The sequence below is a fragment of the Podarcis muralis genome, chromosome 1 (assembly GCF_964188315.1).
Source record: "Podarcis muralis chromosome 1, rPodMur119.hap1.1, whole genome shotgun sequence".
Lineage (NCBI taxonomy): Eukaryota > Metazoa > Chordata > Lepidosauria > Squamata > Lacertidae > Podarcis > Podarcis muralis.
In genome coordinates this window covers 74,253,137-74,271,973 of record NC_135655.1, presented here as the reverse complement: position 1 = coordinate 74,271,973, position 18,837 = coordinate 74,253,137, and the positions used below count along the sequence as shown (strand labels likewise).

General features: G+C 43.7%; 1 protein-coding gene across 1 annotated transcript in view; it reads left to right on the top strand.

The window, feature by feature from the left end:
- LSP1 (lymphocyte specific protein 1) overlaps window positions 1-18,837 on the top strand; it is a 77,899-nt gene continuing 59,062 nt past the window's right edge. Inside the window, exon 1 of the mRNA XM_077931417.1 lies at window positions 1-180. Within this exon, the coding sequence (XP_077787543.1) occupies window positions 104-180 (77 nt within the window). The 5' untranslated portion in view covers window positions 1-103. The remainder of the gene's footprint in view (window positions 181-18,837) is intronic.

Below are 18,837 nucleotides of genomic sequence, written 5' to 3'. Positions count from 1 at the left end.
TCAATACAGGAAGAGTGGGGAGAGCTCAACTGCTTGCTCGGTGTTCTTACAAAACCGTCTACAGAGCCAGTTGACTCAATTGCACTCTTCGCAAGCAAAGAAAATGGCTGATGCGGAATGTCTGAGGGACGTCGACTGCGAGATTGAGGTAGAAGAAGGGGCTGAAGGCGAGACACAAAGGTAAGGAAGGGCCTTGACGCATGTCTCGGCTTCAACAGGATAGATTTGGGCTTGTCGTTCTCCTCATGTCTTGTGGCAGTTTCAAGGTTAGCAAAGTGAAAAAAGGAAGATAGGAAAGGAGAGGTGCTTATCTAAAAAGAGATCAGTCGGTGGGAGATCTGGAGACCAGGTTTGCTGACTACTTTGGGGGAACTTGTTCATGATTCACACAGATGAGCTTCTGAATCATTGCTGTTCATGCAAAAAAGAAAAAAGAAAAAAAAGGGGGGGTTTAGCATAGAAGTGGTGAGAAGTGTGAGCTGGGATGCTCTTGTTGAAGTATGGCTTCCCCATGTGAACGTGCTTGGGTGTGGTAGGATGATTAAGTGCTTTGAACGCACTTAAGGTGCTATATAAATGCTGAGTATTAGGGCTAAGATTGTTGTGATGAGAGTAGATATTAAATCTTGACCTGCCTCAGTCATGTGAAAAGGTGGGAAGTCTAGCTTAAGGAACAAAATAGGACAAGTGGGCAAGGAGCGCAGAACCCTCCCCTCATCCATCGCTTACCTCATCATAATCTATAGCGGCAACTCAAGACATTTTGTTGCCTTAAGCATAGCCCCAATGAAAATCACCCTCTGCTGCCAAGGTTTTGTTGTGCCATTCAGGCACCAAATGCCTGCTCCCCCCCAAAAAAAGCAGGCCACTTCACCCCACTGCCAGGTAGGACCCACCCCAAAAATCTGTTCCCTCTTGATGCTGCATCCCCCCACCTCAAGCAGGACTCTTAATACTGGGAGGCATGAAATACTTGCGGAAAAGTAGGGAGGGGGAGGAGCTGCAGAGACGCTAAGTTGTTGGAAGGGGAAGGGTTCTGTACTCCCCACCCAAGCACTGATGGAACTGCTGCCATTAGGTCTAGTTTGGCTCTAATAATAATGGAGATGAGAAGATGGAAATCTGTACATTTCAGAGCACATCTCAAGTGCCAAAGTGATGTGGCCATGCATCTCCACTGTTCCAAATGCTTCATATCAGCTACAGAGTTCAGACTCCAGGACTTCAGAGATGCCCCTGACATTACCTGCACATTTGGGGAGACTAGACTGTGACTTTCTTTCTTTCTTTCTTTCTTTCTTTCTTTCTTTCTTTCTTTCTTTCTTTCTTTCCTTCCTTCCTTCCTTCCTTCCTTCCTTCCTTCCTTCCTTCCTTCCTTCCTTCCTTCCTTCCTTCTTTCCCTCCCTCCCTCCCTCCCTCCCTCCCACAAAAAACCCCAGTATTGTTCAGCATTAAGTATTAACCTGAATAAAAAAAGGTTGTATCTTCTCAGCATCAAAAAAGGGAGCCATGTGGTTGTGGTGGGGTGGTGGAGGAAGTAAAATAACACACAGGTAGGGGGAGCAGATCAGGATTGAGACTGTGGCATGCAGTGGGGGATTTTTATTTTACTATTTCCCCTTGCACTGTGGTCTTGATGAAAGCAGCTCCTTTCCTTCCACACTGCAAGCCAGAATTTGCCCCGGAAGCAACGCTGCTGTTGGCACCAACAGCACTGAGGGATAAAAAGGCTATGCTTGATTCATGTTTTGCAAGAGTTAGGGGGAATTGCTTATTTCCCTTCATCATAAAAGTGAAAATCATGCATATCAATGGAAGTCTGTTCACATGATCCGTGGGCATGCAGCCAGTTTATTCTTTAACCATGTTGGCACTTCTTCTAAGTTGGCAGTTTTGACTTGGGATTGCTTTTGGTGACATGCTAATGACATAGGCACAGACCTATGGCTCACTGCAAACACATATAAGGTGACATTTTTGGACAGTTAGTTAGTGGAGACAGCCCTGTGCCCACAGTTGCTTTAATCTTGCTATAAAAATTAGACCTCTTAGAAAATTTGGAATAAGGGACAAAAATCAGCACAGAATTATAAGCACACTCCTATAAGCCTCAGTGCAAATAGTAGAAAATGGTCTTCCCCTTTGATTGATGTTTTAAATTGATGGATTTGAGTGAACAAAATAGTGGTAGAGGCCTGTTAAAGATGAATGGGTCCATGTAAGCTTGAGAACATTTGCCAAAATGAAAAGTGACAACCATAATCTATTTTAAAGGTGGTGAGTAGCTCAAGGAATGAGTTATTTTAACTGCCTTTGACTTCTGCTTCTTATGTTGCATTTCGCCTCTGCATCCACGCCCACCCCTTGCATTTTGAAAATGTGATGTAGGAAATTGGTCACAGAGCCTCATTTTTGCAATCCACTTAGGAATTATCGCTGAGGAAGTCTTTGCAGGACTCAGACATGCACCTAGCCACTCCCTTGATTGCAAGACTCAAGGCTCTTTTCTAGTCACTCACTTCCCTTCTGCACAAAATGCCAAGAAAGGATCTGCAAGGATGAAAATGGCTCTTCGTTATAACCTCCTCCTCCTCTTCTTTCTTGAAACTGAATCTGTGAACAGCATATTTCCTCTTAGAGTAACCACAGGGTTTGCTTAGTGCAGTTCCTCTTTCCCCTTGAATTGTTGCTATAAAGTTTTGTTGAAGCAAATAACAGTGCTCCTCAGCATACTTGCATTTTGTCACAGGCAGCTTTACAGGATAGGCAAGGATAATTTATTGAAACTCATATGTTATATCCCTACCTCCCCCTCCCCTGGCACGATATGGGGCAATTCCTGCATGTTGATATCTCACCATAAAAAACACCAAAAACCCTTCACATTTCTCTCAGAATTTGCCTTTCCGTTAGTTCCTTGATATCACCAATTAAAAACTTTAGGGTGATGCTGCAGGAGCTTATATGATGCTGGCTACATATGGAGTATTCAATCTGATTTGTTTTCTGGGGGAATATGCGATGGTTGCGTCACACAATTTTATGCCATGCTTTCCTGTGCATTTGGCCAACACAAAACACTGCAACGAAGGTGCCAGCTAGACCTCTCCAGGGATGGCATTCTATAAGCAGGCCACCACCACCTAGGGCTTGCCGATCAGAAGGTCAGCGGTTCGATTCCCTGCAACGGGGTGAGCTCCCATTGTTCAGTCCCAGCTCCTGCCCACCTAGCAGTTCGAAAGCACGTCAAAGTGCAAGTAGATAAATAGGTACTGCTCCGGTGGGACGGTAAACAGCGTTTTGGTGCACTGCTCTGGTTCACCAGAAGCGGCTTAGTCATGCTAGCCAGATGACCTTGAAGCTGTCTGTGGACAAACGCCGGCTCCCTTGGCCTATAGAGCAAGATGAGCGCACAACCCCAGAGTCATCCGCGACTGAACCTAACGGTCTGGGGTACCTTTACCTTTACCACCCAAAAAGCCCTCACTGAAGTCACCCAGAAAAGGAGCTCTGACAAAGATCTTAAAGCCCAGACACATTTGTAAGGTAGACAGTCCTTTGGACAACACACTCCTAAGCAACAAAGGACTTCAAAGCTTAAATGCAGCACACTGGATTCTTCCCGAAACTAGTGGCAAGATGCATTTCCTGCAGTTGGTACCAACCTATAACCAGCCACTTCTTTTTGCACCCACTAAAGCTGGTACAATAAAAGAACCTGCACATTGTGTTGACGTAAGTACAGGCCAATATCTTACGAGGCAGGCTAGCACCTCTCTTGTTGTGAAGCTGGGAGGTACATCGCTAGAAAATAGCTTCTTACAGACACAATCAACTATCCTTGCACAACCTTCAAGGTTGCCTTCCTACTCAGGCTTCTCGTTTCCAATGCGCTACAAAGCTCAGAGGCTGCCCATGTATGGTCATCGATTAAGGCAAGCTTTGCTGTGCCAGCAGGCTCCATCCCTTCCTTTGCCACGTTCATCCTCAGCTGTCCTGAATTCTCTAGATCCCTTAGAGGAGACTTGGAGAGTCCTAAGTAAGATTACAGCAATTGCTAAGAATATCCAGCACTGGAAGGAGATTGTCTGGGAAAGCTGATATCTAGTGAGGTATCTCTGGACCCCTGGAACTGCATTCCAGAGGGTGGGGCAGAGGAGTTGCAGCTCTATGTATAACTCAAGCGTGCGTGGCTGTACTAAAAACCTGGTGAAAATTCGGTGAAAAATATGGTGCACTTGAGTGAACAAAATGAAAAGCTGAAATACAGCTTGACGGTTGCAGTGAGACACAATGTATGATGACAGCTTACAAGGAAACCAGTTATCAGTCCATTTAAAGTATGCAGTTTCCCACTCTTTATTTGCTTTAGATTCTCCCTTCATTTTTTAAAAAAATCTTTTCTTTGTGCAGTCAAAATTCCAGTCATGTCTTGGTTAGCAATTAGCATGATAGTGATTTTATAAGTGCCCGACAAGGGGATGTGGGCGCTCCTGAGAATCAGTCTAACACTCTCTGTAAAAACTATTTAGTTACAGTCACAAAAACTTTTGATCACTTTGATCAATCTTCCGGAGCTTTCCCCTGAAAGCAAAGAGAAAAGAATTCTCATTATCAAGCTTCTGAAAAATGTCTGATTTATGTAGTTCAGGTCCTTTGAGAAACACACTGAGATAAGTGTTGCTTTGTTAAGCCTGAAGTATTTCCTGGAAATTGCAACAGCACTAGACTAACAAAGGCAGGGAGATAGTAGCAACTAATGAGAATGTGAATTTTGATTCATTTCTCTTGATTCGTTCAGGCTTTGATGTGAAAGATACCTACCAAATCCAAACTTTCGTTGTTGTTGCTTTAGCAAAGGCCAACATAACTCATACAACAGTACAACGAAGAAGTGTTACACAGCTCAAAGCACCATAAAATATACCCACTGTGATATTCAATATATGTCTAATATATTTTGCAATTAAAAAGAAAAAACAATCATTACAAAAAGAAATCTGGAACAGGATTCTACCGACTTAGGATACAATACAACATTTTTAACAATAGACTTGATAGTCCCTTACAATCTGGCATTCTTCGTCCTCCTTAATAAGCAAACCTACCAGAAATGTAAGGCTCAGTGGACTTATTTTCGAGTAAACGTGCATAGGCTGGTGCTGCATGTAATTTTGCATGCCCTGCAGATCTTCAAGAGAGTTTCACATGGAGATATGCAGAACATGCATATAAATCACACAGATAACCTCTTCAGTGTTAAAATGAACCGTGCACGGGTATTTGTCCAAGCAACACACAGGGTGGATTGCTTCCCAGATGAAGGTTATGAAGACAACTGAAGTTCAGGAGGAACAGTATTCTTCCATGGCTTCAGGAAAGGAGTGTGTTTTCATGAGACCTTTGTTGAAATAATCAAACAATTGAAATAGAGGAGATCGAGAAGAGATATGATAGCCATCTCCAGATATCTAAAGGACCATTACATGGAAGATGGAGCAAACTTGTTTTCTCCTGCTCTGGAGGGTAGGACCCATACCAATGGATTCAAGTTACAAGAAAGGAGAGTCCAACTAAACATCAGGAAGAACTTTCTGATGGTAAGAGCTGTTCGACAGTGCAATGGACTCTCTTGAAAGGTTGTGGACTCTCCGTCCTTGGAGGTTTTCAAACAGAGGTTGGATGGCCATCTGCCATGGATGCTTTAGTTGAGATTTCTGCATTGTAGGGGGTTGAGCTAGGCAACTCTTGCTGTCCCATTCAACTCTACAATTCTTTGAAATGAAGTGGTGGTCATAAAAACACATACCTTACCAAGGAAATGACAGACACAAGTATACCAAGGGACCATGGCACCTAAGTTATACCAACATACCTAGAGGCAAATGGGAGAGATACCACTGGAGAGTGAGAGAGCAAAAAGAAAAGGAAAATTCATTGAGCAAGAAAACCTGCAGAAGAACACAGGAACATCAACAGTGAACTCATTACTATTATCATTATCATTTATATGGTTTCACTGATGTACATGGAGCTTACAATCTAAATTCAAAAAAGGAGCATCCACCAAGGGAGTGGAAGGAAGAAGAGGCAGGGCATGCAGGAAGAGGATATGAGATTGTAGGTCTTCTGAGCACACTTGAAAGCCATAGGAAGGGGGCTTGGCTAATGTCCCTGGGCAGTGAGTTGTGCAGTGTCAGGGCCACCACTGAAAAGGTCCTGCTTCTGGACCCTGACAATTGTTGGCAGCGTAAGCCTCACCTCTCCCACATACTTGTGGCCATATATGAAACAATCCTATGCCAAATGTAAAATCCTAGCCACTTTCTAAACAGGAAATGACTGCTTAGTATTGAGTAGTAGAATTCTAACCGCTGGGGAACCATAGCAGGAAAAGTGGTTGCAGTTTTTGCTGTGAGTACTCATACATTTGCATATTCATGCTTACCCATGGTTTGACTGAGCGCAAGGGTGGGGAATTTTTGGCTCTCAAAATGTAGCCGGACTCCAACTTCCATCATCCCAAGCCAGCATGGCCAATGGTCAGGGCTGATGGGAGTTGTTCAGCAACATCTGGAGGCCAAATGTTCTCCACTCATGGCTTAGTGTTTTATTGCAGTAGCACAAGGGAGTGCAGATCATGAACATGCACACTGTAGAACAGAACTCTTTTCTGGAACAGATTGTTCTTGCTTTGTTTAAACTAGACAGTCATAGCAACTACTTACTTACTTTTTAAAAAATCTAGTGTGTTGGCTTTAGAAAAGTTAATAAACAGCACAGGAGATCAGCCATATGCAGTCATATTATGGGTGTGATTTTAAACACTCTTCCCTGTGTGAAAGCTCCATTGCACTCAGTGGAACAAACTTCTCAATTATGCATAGGATTTTGCTAGCTCTTGCACCCCAGTCTGATTTGATGTTTTGCCTCTCGACATACATCAAATGGCCATGTGCGCAACTATACAGGCTATGGTTATGCCAAAATAATGGTATTTAGAGAAATCTGCACCATGGCTATAAATCTTTGAGACTGTTCTGTTTCACACATGGGGAAAAACCATTCATTCTGCCTGAGGGACATGTACATTTTAAGCAGTCAGAAATCATATGTATTTTCTTGCTTGCCCTCAAGGGGGCAGGCTCTGCTTTGCCATTTTCTACCTCTTCACAAGACTGCTAAAATGTTTTATTTTCTCGAGAAAGTTTAGATAGGGTTGCCATATTTCAAACAGTGAAAATCTGGACAGAAAAGTTGTTGAGCTATGCTGGTTTTGAGCTATTTTTATGGGAAAGCGGCAAAAAAGGCACTGCTGCCGTGGGCTGCCATACGTCCAGATTTTCCCTGGACATTTAATCCTGATTTCCACCTGGACACTGCTGCTGACTGCAGTATTCTGGATATGTCCAGGAAAATCTGGACGTATGGCAGTCCTAGAGAGCTGCTCATAGAATGACAAGAGAACATTAAGTCCATAGAATATGAAGGCTCCTTGTCTAGCTTGATATTAAAACATAGTGGGTTTCATACTGTTTTAACACCCCTATGGGAACCATACCAAGGCCTATTTTCTTGTTACAAAATGTGTGGAATATTGCCATCCTCTGGCATGTATATGGCTGAACCTTTCTGCACACTGGCCCAGAGTATTTAAAGTATGAATATGACACATCCAGAGATAGACAAGGAGCAATGTTGGCCACATACTAAATTCTGAAGAAGATAACTGTTTAGTATTGTGAATTCTGAAATGAACACAGATTCATTTTGCTGGGCGGGGGGGGGGGGGTGTATCTAGCTTATAGAAAGCTACAGCTGGGCTCTGATTGACATATCCCTCCCCCCTCTCAGTGTTGTCAACATTAATTGACATCTTCTGACCATTTTGGGCATGATGAAAGAGCTTTCTAAATGCACCCTTATGTGGCAGGCGACATCCTTCTATGTTGTTATTTGTAATGTTCATGCAGTACTTTCCAATGTCCTCGAAGATGTACACTGAGTATATTGGATTGTCAGTAACACTGCATGGTTGTTGCTAGGTAGAGGGTTAATGATTTGCGATGGATTTACACAGACCTGAGAAGGGGCTTTCCATATCCACATCCACACCCAGTTCTTAGGACTGCTTTACACATTATGCTGCCGCAAACCTGGGGCTGCTATCTTCTGCTCTCAACAGGGAGCCACAGTCAATCCCGGCTTACTGAGGAGCGTCCCTGATGTAGATGCATGTAATTTTTTTACCATTATGTTTTTTTAAGTGTATGACTTTAGATTTTAAGATGTGCACTTTTAAAAGAGAGCATAATAGGTAAAGAATTCTCTCTGTACGTGCTGGTAAATTCCTGGAAAACATTCCAAGGCTGCTTTGAATGGAGCCAGCAGCAGTCTCATCACATGCCAGAGAAATTACCAGAATGAATAATGGCATCAAAATTAAAGGGAAAGTCGACTTATGATGGCCTTGCAAGCTTCCAAAATGATAGCACAAATTAGCCTCCTGAAACTACCTTGATGTATTGGTTAGAGTGTTAGGCCACGAAGATCTAAATTCAAAGCCACACTTACCTGCAAAGCTCACTGCATGACCTTGGGGCCAGTCACCATTTCTTGGCCTAGCGTACCTGACAGGGTTGTTGTAAGGCAGGGATGGGATACCTAATCTTGTCAGCCCCAGCCAGCATAGCCAATCACCAGGGGTTAGAGGAAGTACAGTATAACAGCACTGGGAAAGCCACTGGTTCTCCATCGCTGTTGTAAGGAGAGAACCATATAAATCACACTGAACTCCTTAGAAGAAGGGTAGGATTTAAACGTAATAAAATGAAGAGTTGCCATCTCACCCAGTTGGAGGCGGTGGTGGGGGAATCTCTGCAATGCACGAAGCCACTAACAGTGAGTTCAGATAACTAGACGTCTTGAGACTGAGGTTTGATATATTCAGCAAAATCCATTCAGTGTTGGGGAGAAGAGCTAGAAGCTGAAGGGCAGCTTCCCCATTCCCAGCTCACTGCCTTCACCAGAAGGCTAGGGTTGTTCCCTCTGACATGCCATTCTCAGCCCCGAAGGGAAGGGGTTAACCCCATTCTTGCTTCAGATTGGAGTATATTTTCTTTGTCAATGTATCCATCTTAATGCACACCAGATGTGCAAGGCAGTTCCTTGAGCATCTTAATCCTGGGCTTCAGTAGTTGGAGTTGTCTTTCTTACAATGGGTAGGGCTGCTGGGGGCTCTCTGGAGATTTGATGTGATTAAAAGGAGGGGGGGAGAGTCATAATGAGCAAAAGTCCCGTCCCCCACCTGGTCCCCTCTTCCCACACAGGAAAAAGCTGCCCCCAGCTACTAAAAGGAAAGTATCAATAAACAAACTAAAAGTCAAATCTGTTTTATCGTCTACTGACTGCATTAGGCAGTGACAAGAACCTGCCTTCACCATGCCATCATTTCTCATTTTAAAAGTAGCCACATCAGGGCCAAGAGGCATTAATTGCACCTAATCAGCACAACGGGCATTTCATCATCATGTCAGATTGTGAAGACTGAGCATGCAGATATCTATGGCAAGGCTGTGGTGCTATCACTCCTCATTAATTGCATCACAAATAATATTCAAGAGATGGCCGGTGCAAATTGCACAACCGCACTCCACACAGCTGAACCCATAATAGCGACAATTGCACTATCTGGAGAGAGGGCTGCATTTTCCCAGCGCTGAGATCTTGAAAATATGTTATCTTCGTAATAGAAGCACAACCTTGAGGGGAGACGTGAGGACACAGCAAAATGAGAAACAAAATGTGCATTTCTTGCACAATAAACAGAGAGTGCTGCGGATTTGCAGTTGCTGCTAATTCTTTTTTACTATTCTTTGGATGGATGAAGGCAAAATGCTTTAGGCACTTCAATAGGGATTCATGAGGAGCAGCTGCCTTATTTCTGAAGTATTTGCACACATTTTACATAAAGTTGTATTTTATACTGCTGTCACTGTCCCCTAAACACACACACACACACACACACACACACACACACACACACACACACACTTCAGAACCAAGGCAGTTACATGAGGATAGCCCAGCGGTGCACCTTAGTTCTTGCATCTTTAAAACATAAATCTAGTTCATTGTGTATCTGTGGTTATGCCCGTTTGTGCAAGCAGACACAGGAACAGGTTGCAGGTTTGCCTTGGATTTGCACCCCTCAGTATCACAGAAGTCATGAGCAACGGTGCATGTATCTCCTGCATGCACAGTCTTTCAAAGGAAGGGTGGGCCAAGGGTAGATATCACATGTGATGCCCTGTACTCAGGGTGTGGGGCTGTTTGCAAGCCTGAAATTCAGTCCCATGCTTCACTGTGTTAGAGCTCACATGTTGAGGAACTGTGCAGATCTAAACCGCAACAGGCATTAAAGTGCATTAAGGAGCTAAAGGATTGTTGTGGGGGTGGGGGGTGGGTAGGCTATAAGCCAGAGTCCCTTCTAATTCCTGGATCCAGCAAGGGTTAAAATCTCATGAAGGATTCAGTTACTGGAATAGCTAGGCCAGCTTCTACTTACCCCCTAAGTACGAGCCGTTAAGGTAACAAAGGATGTGGCTCTGTGCTAGGGAGGAAGTGGGTGGGCTCCCATCCTTCAACTTTCTGGTAGTTAGAAGGACAAAGACCAGAGTGGTGTGAGCTAGAAGTTAGAGGCAGGCTGCAGGCTGGGCAGCTGAGAGACAGAGCCATGCCTGATTCCTGCTGGAATCCAAGGCTGTGGCTAAGGAAGAAGCAAGACTTTCTTAGGGTGTTAATAATTTGAGCCTGTCCAACTTAGGCTCAGGTTATATATATGTGTGTAAATAAGCCATATATCCTAAAGACACCACAGTCTCTGCTGCCCCTCATTCCAGGGAAACTAAAACCTGGGTAAGCACCAGTAACTCCTAGAATCTTGCACTGCTCAGAGAGATTGGGGTGGCATTTAACAGTAAAATAAGGTGGGGGTGGGGAGGAGGACAGAATCTGTCAGCAGTTGATCACTGCAGCATCCAGAGAATGGATGGGACAGATTCCAGTTTTCCAATGAAACACTTTGTTATTGTTGTTGGTAGCTTATGGTTTTATTGATCAGAAAGCACGAAACAAGAGTCCCTCCCTACAAATAACAACAATAATTTCCTTATCCAGTGTCTCACTTTTATTTTGGTTCACTTTATGTAAAATGAATGGAAGGAAGGAAGGAAGAAAAATTGTTCTGAGAAAATTAGCATACTAACATATACTGTCAACTTTCACAACATATGGTCACTGGCACCAGATTCCATCACTCTGGTCCTGCCATGGGGAAAAACATCTCTTAGGGCATGGGTCTGAAACTGTTCTCAGCCCAAGGGTCAAATTTCCCCATGGACAACTTTCCATGGGCTGCATGCCAGTGGTGGGTGGAACCAGAGTCAAAACTGGGTGCAGCAACAGCTGTGACTCTTACTCTCACTCTTCCCCCAGCCCCCCCTACTAACCTGGGTTAAGCCATTGTTTGGCTTAGCAGTATTTCTGAACCAATCTGTGTGGATAAATGCTAATATCACAGAAATTTTCTGTGATCCATAAGCTTTCAGTATGTTTTTCTGGTCTGTTTCTAAACACCCATATGTGTGATTCACACTCCAGACCAGGCTTCCTCAACCTCGGCCCTCCAGATGTTTTTGGCCTACAACTCCCATGATCCCTAGGTAGCAGGACCAGTGGTCAGGGATGATGGGAACTGTAGTCTCAAAACATCTGGAGGGCCGAGGTTGAGGAAGCCTGCTCCAAACTGTGTGGAAAATATGTTCTTTCCCATTTTCATACATGAGATGATGAGAGGGAGAGAGAAAGGTAGCTCTTGTCCCACAGATGGGAGTTTTCATTAAAGACAGTGCATGTGGTTGCTGCTCTGGATCTCTGGAGAAAAATTATAGCTTGTTGGCAAACTCTCCATTTCTGACTCACTTCCAAAGGGGAATCTTAATTTCAGAAAGCACAATTTGTGGCTGTGTTGTTATATCTGCCATTAAGCGGTTCCTGTTTTCCTAAAGAAAGAAAGAAAACAGTTTCCTATCTCCTGCATTGTACTCTTGAGGTCTTGTTGACAAGATCACTTAATGTGGATTAGATAACCTTTAGCACTTTTCAAGTTCTTTGCTGTTCAGCTACAATGGCTGAAACTTGGTAAAAGGGGGTGGATCTTCCCTCTACTTTTTCAGGGCATATGAATAAAATAATAAAAACGGATGGATTCCTTACCCCCCCTCTCCTACTTTTTCAGAGCACATTCATGGACTTATTCAGTAACAAGGTATTTTAGGAAAGACACATGGAGTCTGCCCTGTCCCACACCTCAATCACCCACAAGGAATTAACAAGGATGGATTAGGACGGGGTAGGCAGCCTAAGGCCCATGGGCCGCAAGTGCCCCATGGGGGTTGTTTAACCATCCCACGAGCCACCCCCAAACTGAGCAGCCCACTTGGTGAGTCCCCGTGCGCTGTGTTAAACCAGCACAGTGTGGGGACGCGCTCCTGCAGTGCCAGAAATCGCGTCTGCGCATGCTGAGATGCCAAAAATCGCATCTGTGCAGACGCCGACACCGGAAATTGCAACCGCATGTGCGATCCAGCCCACGGAGTGATCTCCGCTGGAGTGAACCGGCCCAGGCGTGGTAAACCTTGCTGACCCTTGGATTAGACATTAAGGAGGCTTGCACCAGCTGCTTAAGAATTTACCTTGTGTTCCTTGCTGTGCCAAGGTAGTGGCTGCATCTAGCTGTCAACAACGTGATTAAGCTGAGTGTTTGCAGCAGGTTGGACTAGATGATCCTCATGATCCCTTCCAACTTTATGATTCTATGCTGCTCCTGTACTTTTGCCCCAATAGCGGTGGTAATGCTTGGGCTGAATGCAAGTTTGGAAGCTCCTGAGGGACACTGTCCTCACTAAAGTCACAGCAACTCCCTGGTAACCTTACGCCACCTTGATCTTACCTAACTTTGAAAAAATGGGGTCCAAAGGAGTGACTCATCTACAGGATGATCTTTCGAAACTAAATCAACAGAATGACTTTTGAGGTTCAAGGACGATGTGGCCCTCCAAGTAAACAGAAGGGTTTCCTCACTCCAGCATGATAAAGATCAAGCTGTGAGCCTAATATGCTTTGCAAACTCTTCGTGAGATCTCTTTCTGAGCATGTTCAGTACATCATATACATGATATGGCTACCATTACCATTTTATCATATAATTAGTGAAAGCATGCTCGGTGCTGCACAGAACACAGAGCCGAACAGAACCCATGCCTCAAAAGTGTGCACTTTAAAACAAGGTTAGACAAGCATTTTTTTCTGCTGGTTCCTCAGGGGGTCATTGGTCTGGGGGTGCATGTTGGCAGTGGGCGGAGCCTGACCTTATGATGAGCAGTGCTAGAGACAAAAATGCTCTGGATTAATTTATCCAGAATAAAAGCTACTGCTTCAATTTTCACTGTGATGACCTCACGTTAAAAATCCCAATTCTGCGTAGAAGAAAGTCTATTGGTTTTGATAGGGTTACTCAGAAATGACTATAAAGAGGATTGTTGTGTTCATTTTTTGAGTACAAAAGACCAGTACAGTCCCTGTTCTGGAAAGCAAGTGATAGCAATTCTTTTCTGACTTTCATGTATCACATACACATAACATAGATGGCAGAAGCATACCCATTATCTTTCAAACTTCTGAAAGGAAAGCTTCTTCTCTCTAAAAACCACGCAATCAGAAAAAAACACTATAAACATCTGTTTATTTTTTTATCAACTAAAATGCTACCACTTCCAACTGTTCTGAAAATACAAATAAAGAGAGGAAAACACAAAACACTTTCAAACACTTTCAAAAGCAAAGTAAAACAAAAGGAGGAAGCAAACAGGAAGGAACTCCGACCATCCCTGACCAGCTTGGGTCGAAGTGGAAGTTCACAACATCTGATGGGTCCATATGGGCCAACTCTGAGTAAGGGGATCCAAATATTACAGAACTTTATGCCTGCATAAGATAGAATATCTTACAAGGGACACTTAACATTTCAGTTAAATGAAAACAATATATTTCTAGATAAATTAAGTGTTGTGCAGATGGCAAAGCAAGGAGAATGAATGCATGGACCACACCAAATGGCCCCAACCCTGACTGGTGTGTGCTTATTTGAGCTTTTGTACAGACCCCAATAAGTACAGTCTCTTAATTCCCAGCCATTGGTCTCATGCTGGCTGGGGCTGATGGCAATTGTAGTCCAAAAACTCCTGCCACATGTTAGCCGCCCCTGATCTCGATGAAAGATGGTGAGGGCAAGAATGAGAAGAAGCCTACAAAGAGAGAATATTGAGGTGATGATTACTTGACTGTGAAGCAAAGAAAAGGAACTGCTTTTGTTTTTTATATGTGATATGAAAATTGAATATTTTGGAAATTTGAATACCCCCTCCAAATATTAACAGGACAGGTAGGAAAAACCATCAGCAAGGCAATGAGTACTGTAATAAAAACTTTAAACCATAGTGGATAGAGATTATTTTCAGTTCAATGCTGTTTGTCTTACAGTGGTACCTCGGGTTAAGTACTTAATTCGTTCCAGAGGTCCGTACTTAACCTGAAACTGTTCTTAACCTGAAGCACCACTTTAGCTAATGGGGCCTCCTGCTGCCGCCGCGCCACCAGAGCACGATTTCTGTTCTCAACCTGAAGCAAAGTTCTTAACCTGAAGCACTATTTCTGGGTTAGTGGAGTATGTAACCTGAAGCGTATGTAATCTGAGGTACCACTGTACAGTGGTACCTCGCAAGACGAATGCCTCGCAAGACAAAAAACTCGCTAGACGAAAGGGTTTTTTGTTTTTTGAGCTGCTTCGCAAGACGATTTTCCCTATGGGCTTGCTTCGCAAGACGGAAACGTCTTGCAAGTTTGTTTCCTTTTTCTTAACACCGTTAATACAGTTGCGACTTGACTTCGAGGAGCAACTCATAGAATGCGGTGTGGTAGCCTTTTTTGAGGTTTTTTGAGGTGATTTTTGAAGCTTTTCCAAAACTTTCCCGACACCGTGCTTCGCAAGACGAAAAAAATCGCAAGACGACAAAACTCGCGGAACGAATTAATTTCGTCTTGCGAGGCACCACTGTATATAAGTTGACTATATCACACTCTTTCAAGACTCCTTCTTTATAGCGTCTTTCCTCCCACCACCTGTTCTTCAAAGTCAACATCTCTCGTGAGGATTTTTAACATTTCATAGGGAAGAAAGGGCCTGTCAGAAATTAAATGTAACATGTTGCTTCATCACAAGTTGGATGAGGTACCAGGAGCTTTATTCCAGAATTCCAAAGATGAATGTTGTGCTAGGGATGGGCATGGCAGGCAAAGTTTGATGGAGTAGAAGTTGTGGAAAGAGGAAGGAAATGTCTGAGGGGGTGAGAAATATATGCCTTGAAATCCTAATTCTCCACCTCTCATGCCTCTCTCCCGGTTCTATAGGAGAGCTGAGGGACAAACTGATTCTCATCTCGCAGGCCGCACAAAGCTGTTCAGACTTGCTATGAAAATATTTACATTGAGTTTTCCTGACTGCTTGGGCAGTGGCCACAAGTATGCATTTTTCCCCTATACCTCAATTTGTCACAGACCCAAACTAAAGTCACTTGCAGTAATTTAGCCAATGCGAACTCTCAAAGGGGGTTCATTTTTTAAAAAATCTCCACATTAGCAAGCCTCAGTGGCACCAAGGCTCTTTGATAAACCTTTCCTTATCTTTCCTCCTCTCCCTGCTCCTGTTTCTTTTCACATTCTCCGGGCTTTTCCAGAACTAAGGCCTAATGTGGCTGCTGAATGCAGAACTTTTTGTAGGAGGCAAGCATCTGAGCTGGGCACAGGAACACCTTGCTCCCAGCAATTGTCCTGCCTACTGCTCCATATCTGTACCCCAACAATGGCTAATTTAAGAAATATTTTTATCCCACTATATCATAAAAATATGAAAATGGTTCACCAAATGAAAATTTCAAATCAGAGACCACCAGCTAGCTCTTATGGAAGATGTTTTTTAAATTGCTTGCAGAAGTTTGATGCCATAGAAAAGTTTTCACCAGGCATTCAGAGATTAAAGCAGAAGTTGCCCACTGGATATCATATTAATAAATACAGAGGCTTTTAAGGGCACATCCATATTTTGTACACATGGGGACTGTTATGGCATACACGCGAGGATTACATTCACAACGGCATTGGCAAAACAAAAGGCGCTGGAATACTAAGTAGCATTTGGAGGAGGTCATACCCCAATCATTCCAGTAGTTTGTGTCTTTTTATCATCTGGGACTAACATAACACACCTGTGTATACCTGGTCATTGCAAGATGACGCAGGGACTGCAGTGGGCTTATTTCATTACCACAGTCAAAGGGGAATTCCTGAACTTTCTGGACAGGCTCTTCACTCTCTTCTTGACAATTATGGGTTCTTCGCAATTAGAGACCAATTAGAGATCTCTCGGTGGTTTGCAAACACTGCTGTTCTTCCTCCATTTTACACATTGAAACACGTGTGGGCAACCAGTCTTCCATTGTCCAAAGGAGCTGAGTCACTGAGTCCTCCCGGGACAACACTATGCATCCAAGTGTGAAACAAAAATCAGATTCAGGAGGACCCCACAGCGTCTGCTTGAGCTACAAACCCACAATCCTATGCTGATACAAACATATCATATGCGTACTACAGTGTTGAGGTAGGATTCAGATTCTGGTCTAGTCCACTTTTATACGTGGAATGAAGCGGGGAAGGAGGCACCATTTTGCATCAGGCAGAAAACTCTCTTGTGCCAGTCCTGCTTAGAGACCGAAGTGGTACAATGTGTGATACCTGCACATTTAAATTTACTCCTAGATTATGTGTTTGAGGCATATATCGCTGGAACATCTGTCTTGCGATACCTCACTCATACCTGCTGTCTTCCTCTCCCCTTTGCTATGAACTGACTAACTTTACTTTACTTTACTTTACTTTTAAAAAAGGTAAAGGGACCCCTGACCATTAGGTCCAGTCGTGACCGACTCTGGGGTTGAGGCGCTCATCTCGCTTTATTGGCTGAGGGAGCCGGCGTACAGTTTCTGGGTCATGTGGCCAGCATGAATAAGCCGCTTCTGGCGAACCAGAGCAGCGCACGGAAATGCCGTTTACCTTCCCACCTATTTATCTACTTGCACTTTGATGAGCTTTCGAACTGCTAGGTTGGCAGGAGCTGGGACCGAGCAACGGGAGCTCACCCCATCACGGGGAATCGAACTGCTGACCTTTTGATCGGCAAGTCCTAGGCTCTGTGGTTTAACCCACAGCGCCACCTGCATCCGGCTTACTTTATTTTATTAAGCTTTTTCCTTGCAAAGCATGATGTCCCTGTGTCTTTTGCGTGGAACACAATAGCTTTGTAGATACAGAGTAATCTGCTGGGATTATTGGGTATCGACAAACGCATCTCAGTGTAATGAGTTGAGATACTTTCCACTTTTGCAATCCTATGGCTATGTGAATTTGGTCATGTGAATGTGCCCTTGGTTAGTAACAGTTTGATTGAAACTTGCCCCCAGTACCAAGCTGTTCTGCCTGGGAATTGCAACAGTATTTGCAAACAAGTGCTGTTGAAAGAATGAGGATGGGATACAGCTCTTAAAGCTCTAGTTTCATGGGGATTATCATCTGAAGCGCTCAGCCCTTTAACCTAATGCCCTAGTTAAATGAAAGGGATTGTGTTTAATGGGATCCTACCCCCTGACGATAGACACGTGTAATTAGCAAATCTTTACAGCACGTCCAATCTTTAGGAAAAGAAATAATTTCCAATTCCAGTTTCTACAAAACTTCCATAGGGGGATGTAGATTTCAAAAGCCGAATATTCCAATATATTCGTGGAGAGAAAAAAGAAAAGTTGTCCACCGTGCCAAAGGCTCTGCTGCTCTCAGTGATACAGATATTTTGAGCATCCAAATCTTGTATGGCAGCCTTAGCTGACTTGCAACTGACCTCTTGCAAAGTATGTCTTCATCTTAACTTGCTTGCAGAGAGATTCTGCTCTAGCAAGGTGCCATTGGGTTTCTTTAGTTTTAAGAAATCTTAATTTACCAATAACAAGGCACTCTGGTATACATGTAACACTATTGGTTTGTTTAAGCCAAGAATGGGGAACCTCAGGTCTGAGAGTGGCAGGGAGTCACATGTGGCCCTTTAGGCCTTTCTCATTTGGCCCTCAGAACTCTCCTCAGGCCACATTCCTCATCAGCCCTTCTTGCACCATTCTTTGATGCTTTTTGCCTGGATGGAGGGTAGGAGCGCTTGTATAGAAACTAGCCTGAAGTACAAAGGTAAAATTCATATTCCTTATTATGCCCACTTTTGCCTCTGGCCACACCCAAGATAGTCAAGTGGCCCCTAAAAGGTTGCTTAGGATAGAATGTGGCACTTGGGCTTAAAAAGTTTCCCCAGCTGTGGTTCAAGACACGAGTCACACAAGAGCAATCCTACAGGTGATCAGACAAACCTTGGTTTATTTCTCCAGAGTTTGGTTTGCTTTCCAGCTGCTCTTGGCTCAAGCCTTTGTAGTTGAATGATCATCTGGTGTCTGTCTGGTGAAGCAAACCATGGTTAAGAAAGTGTGCTAGCTTTACATTTGACACTATGTCATAGTTTAAACAAACTAAGGTTTGTAAGCATAAACAAATCATGGTTTCATGTGATTTATTGGCAGTAAACAAATCACAGCTAAGGTACTGAGCAGCATTTTTGCACAACACTAA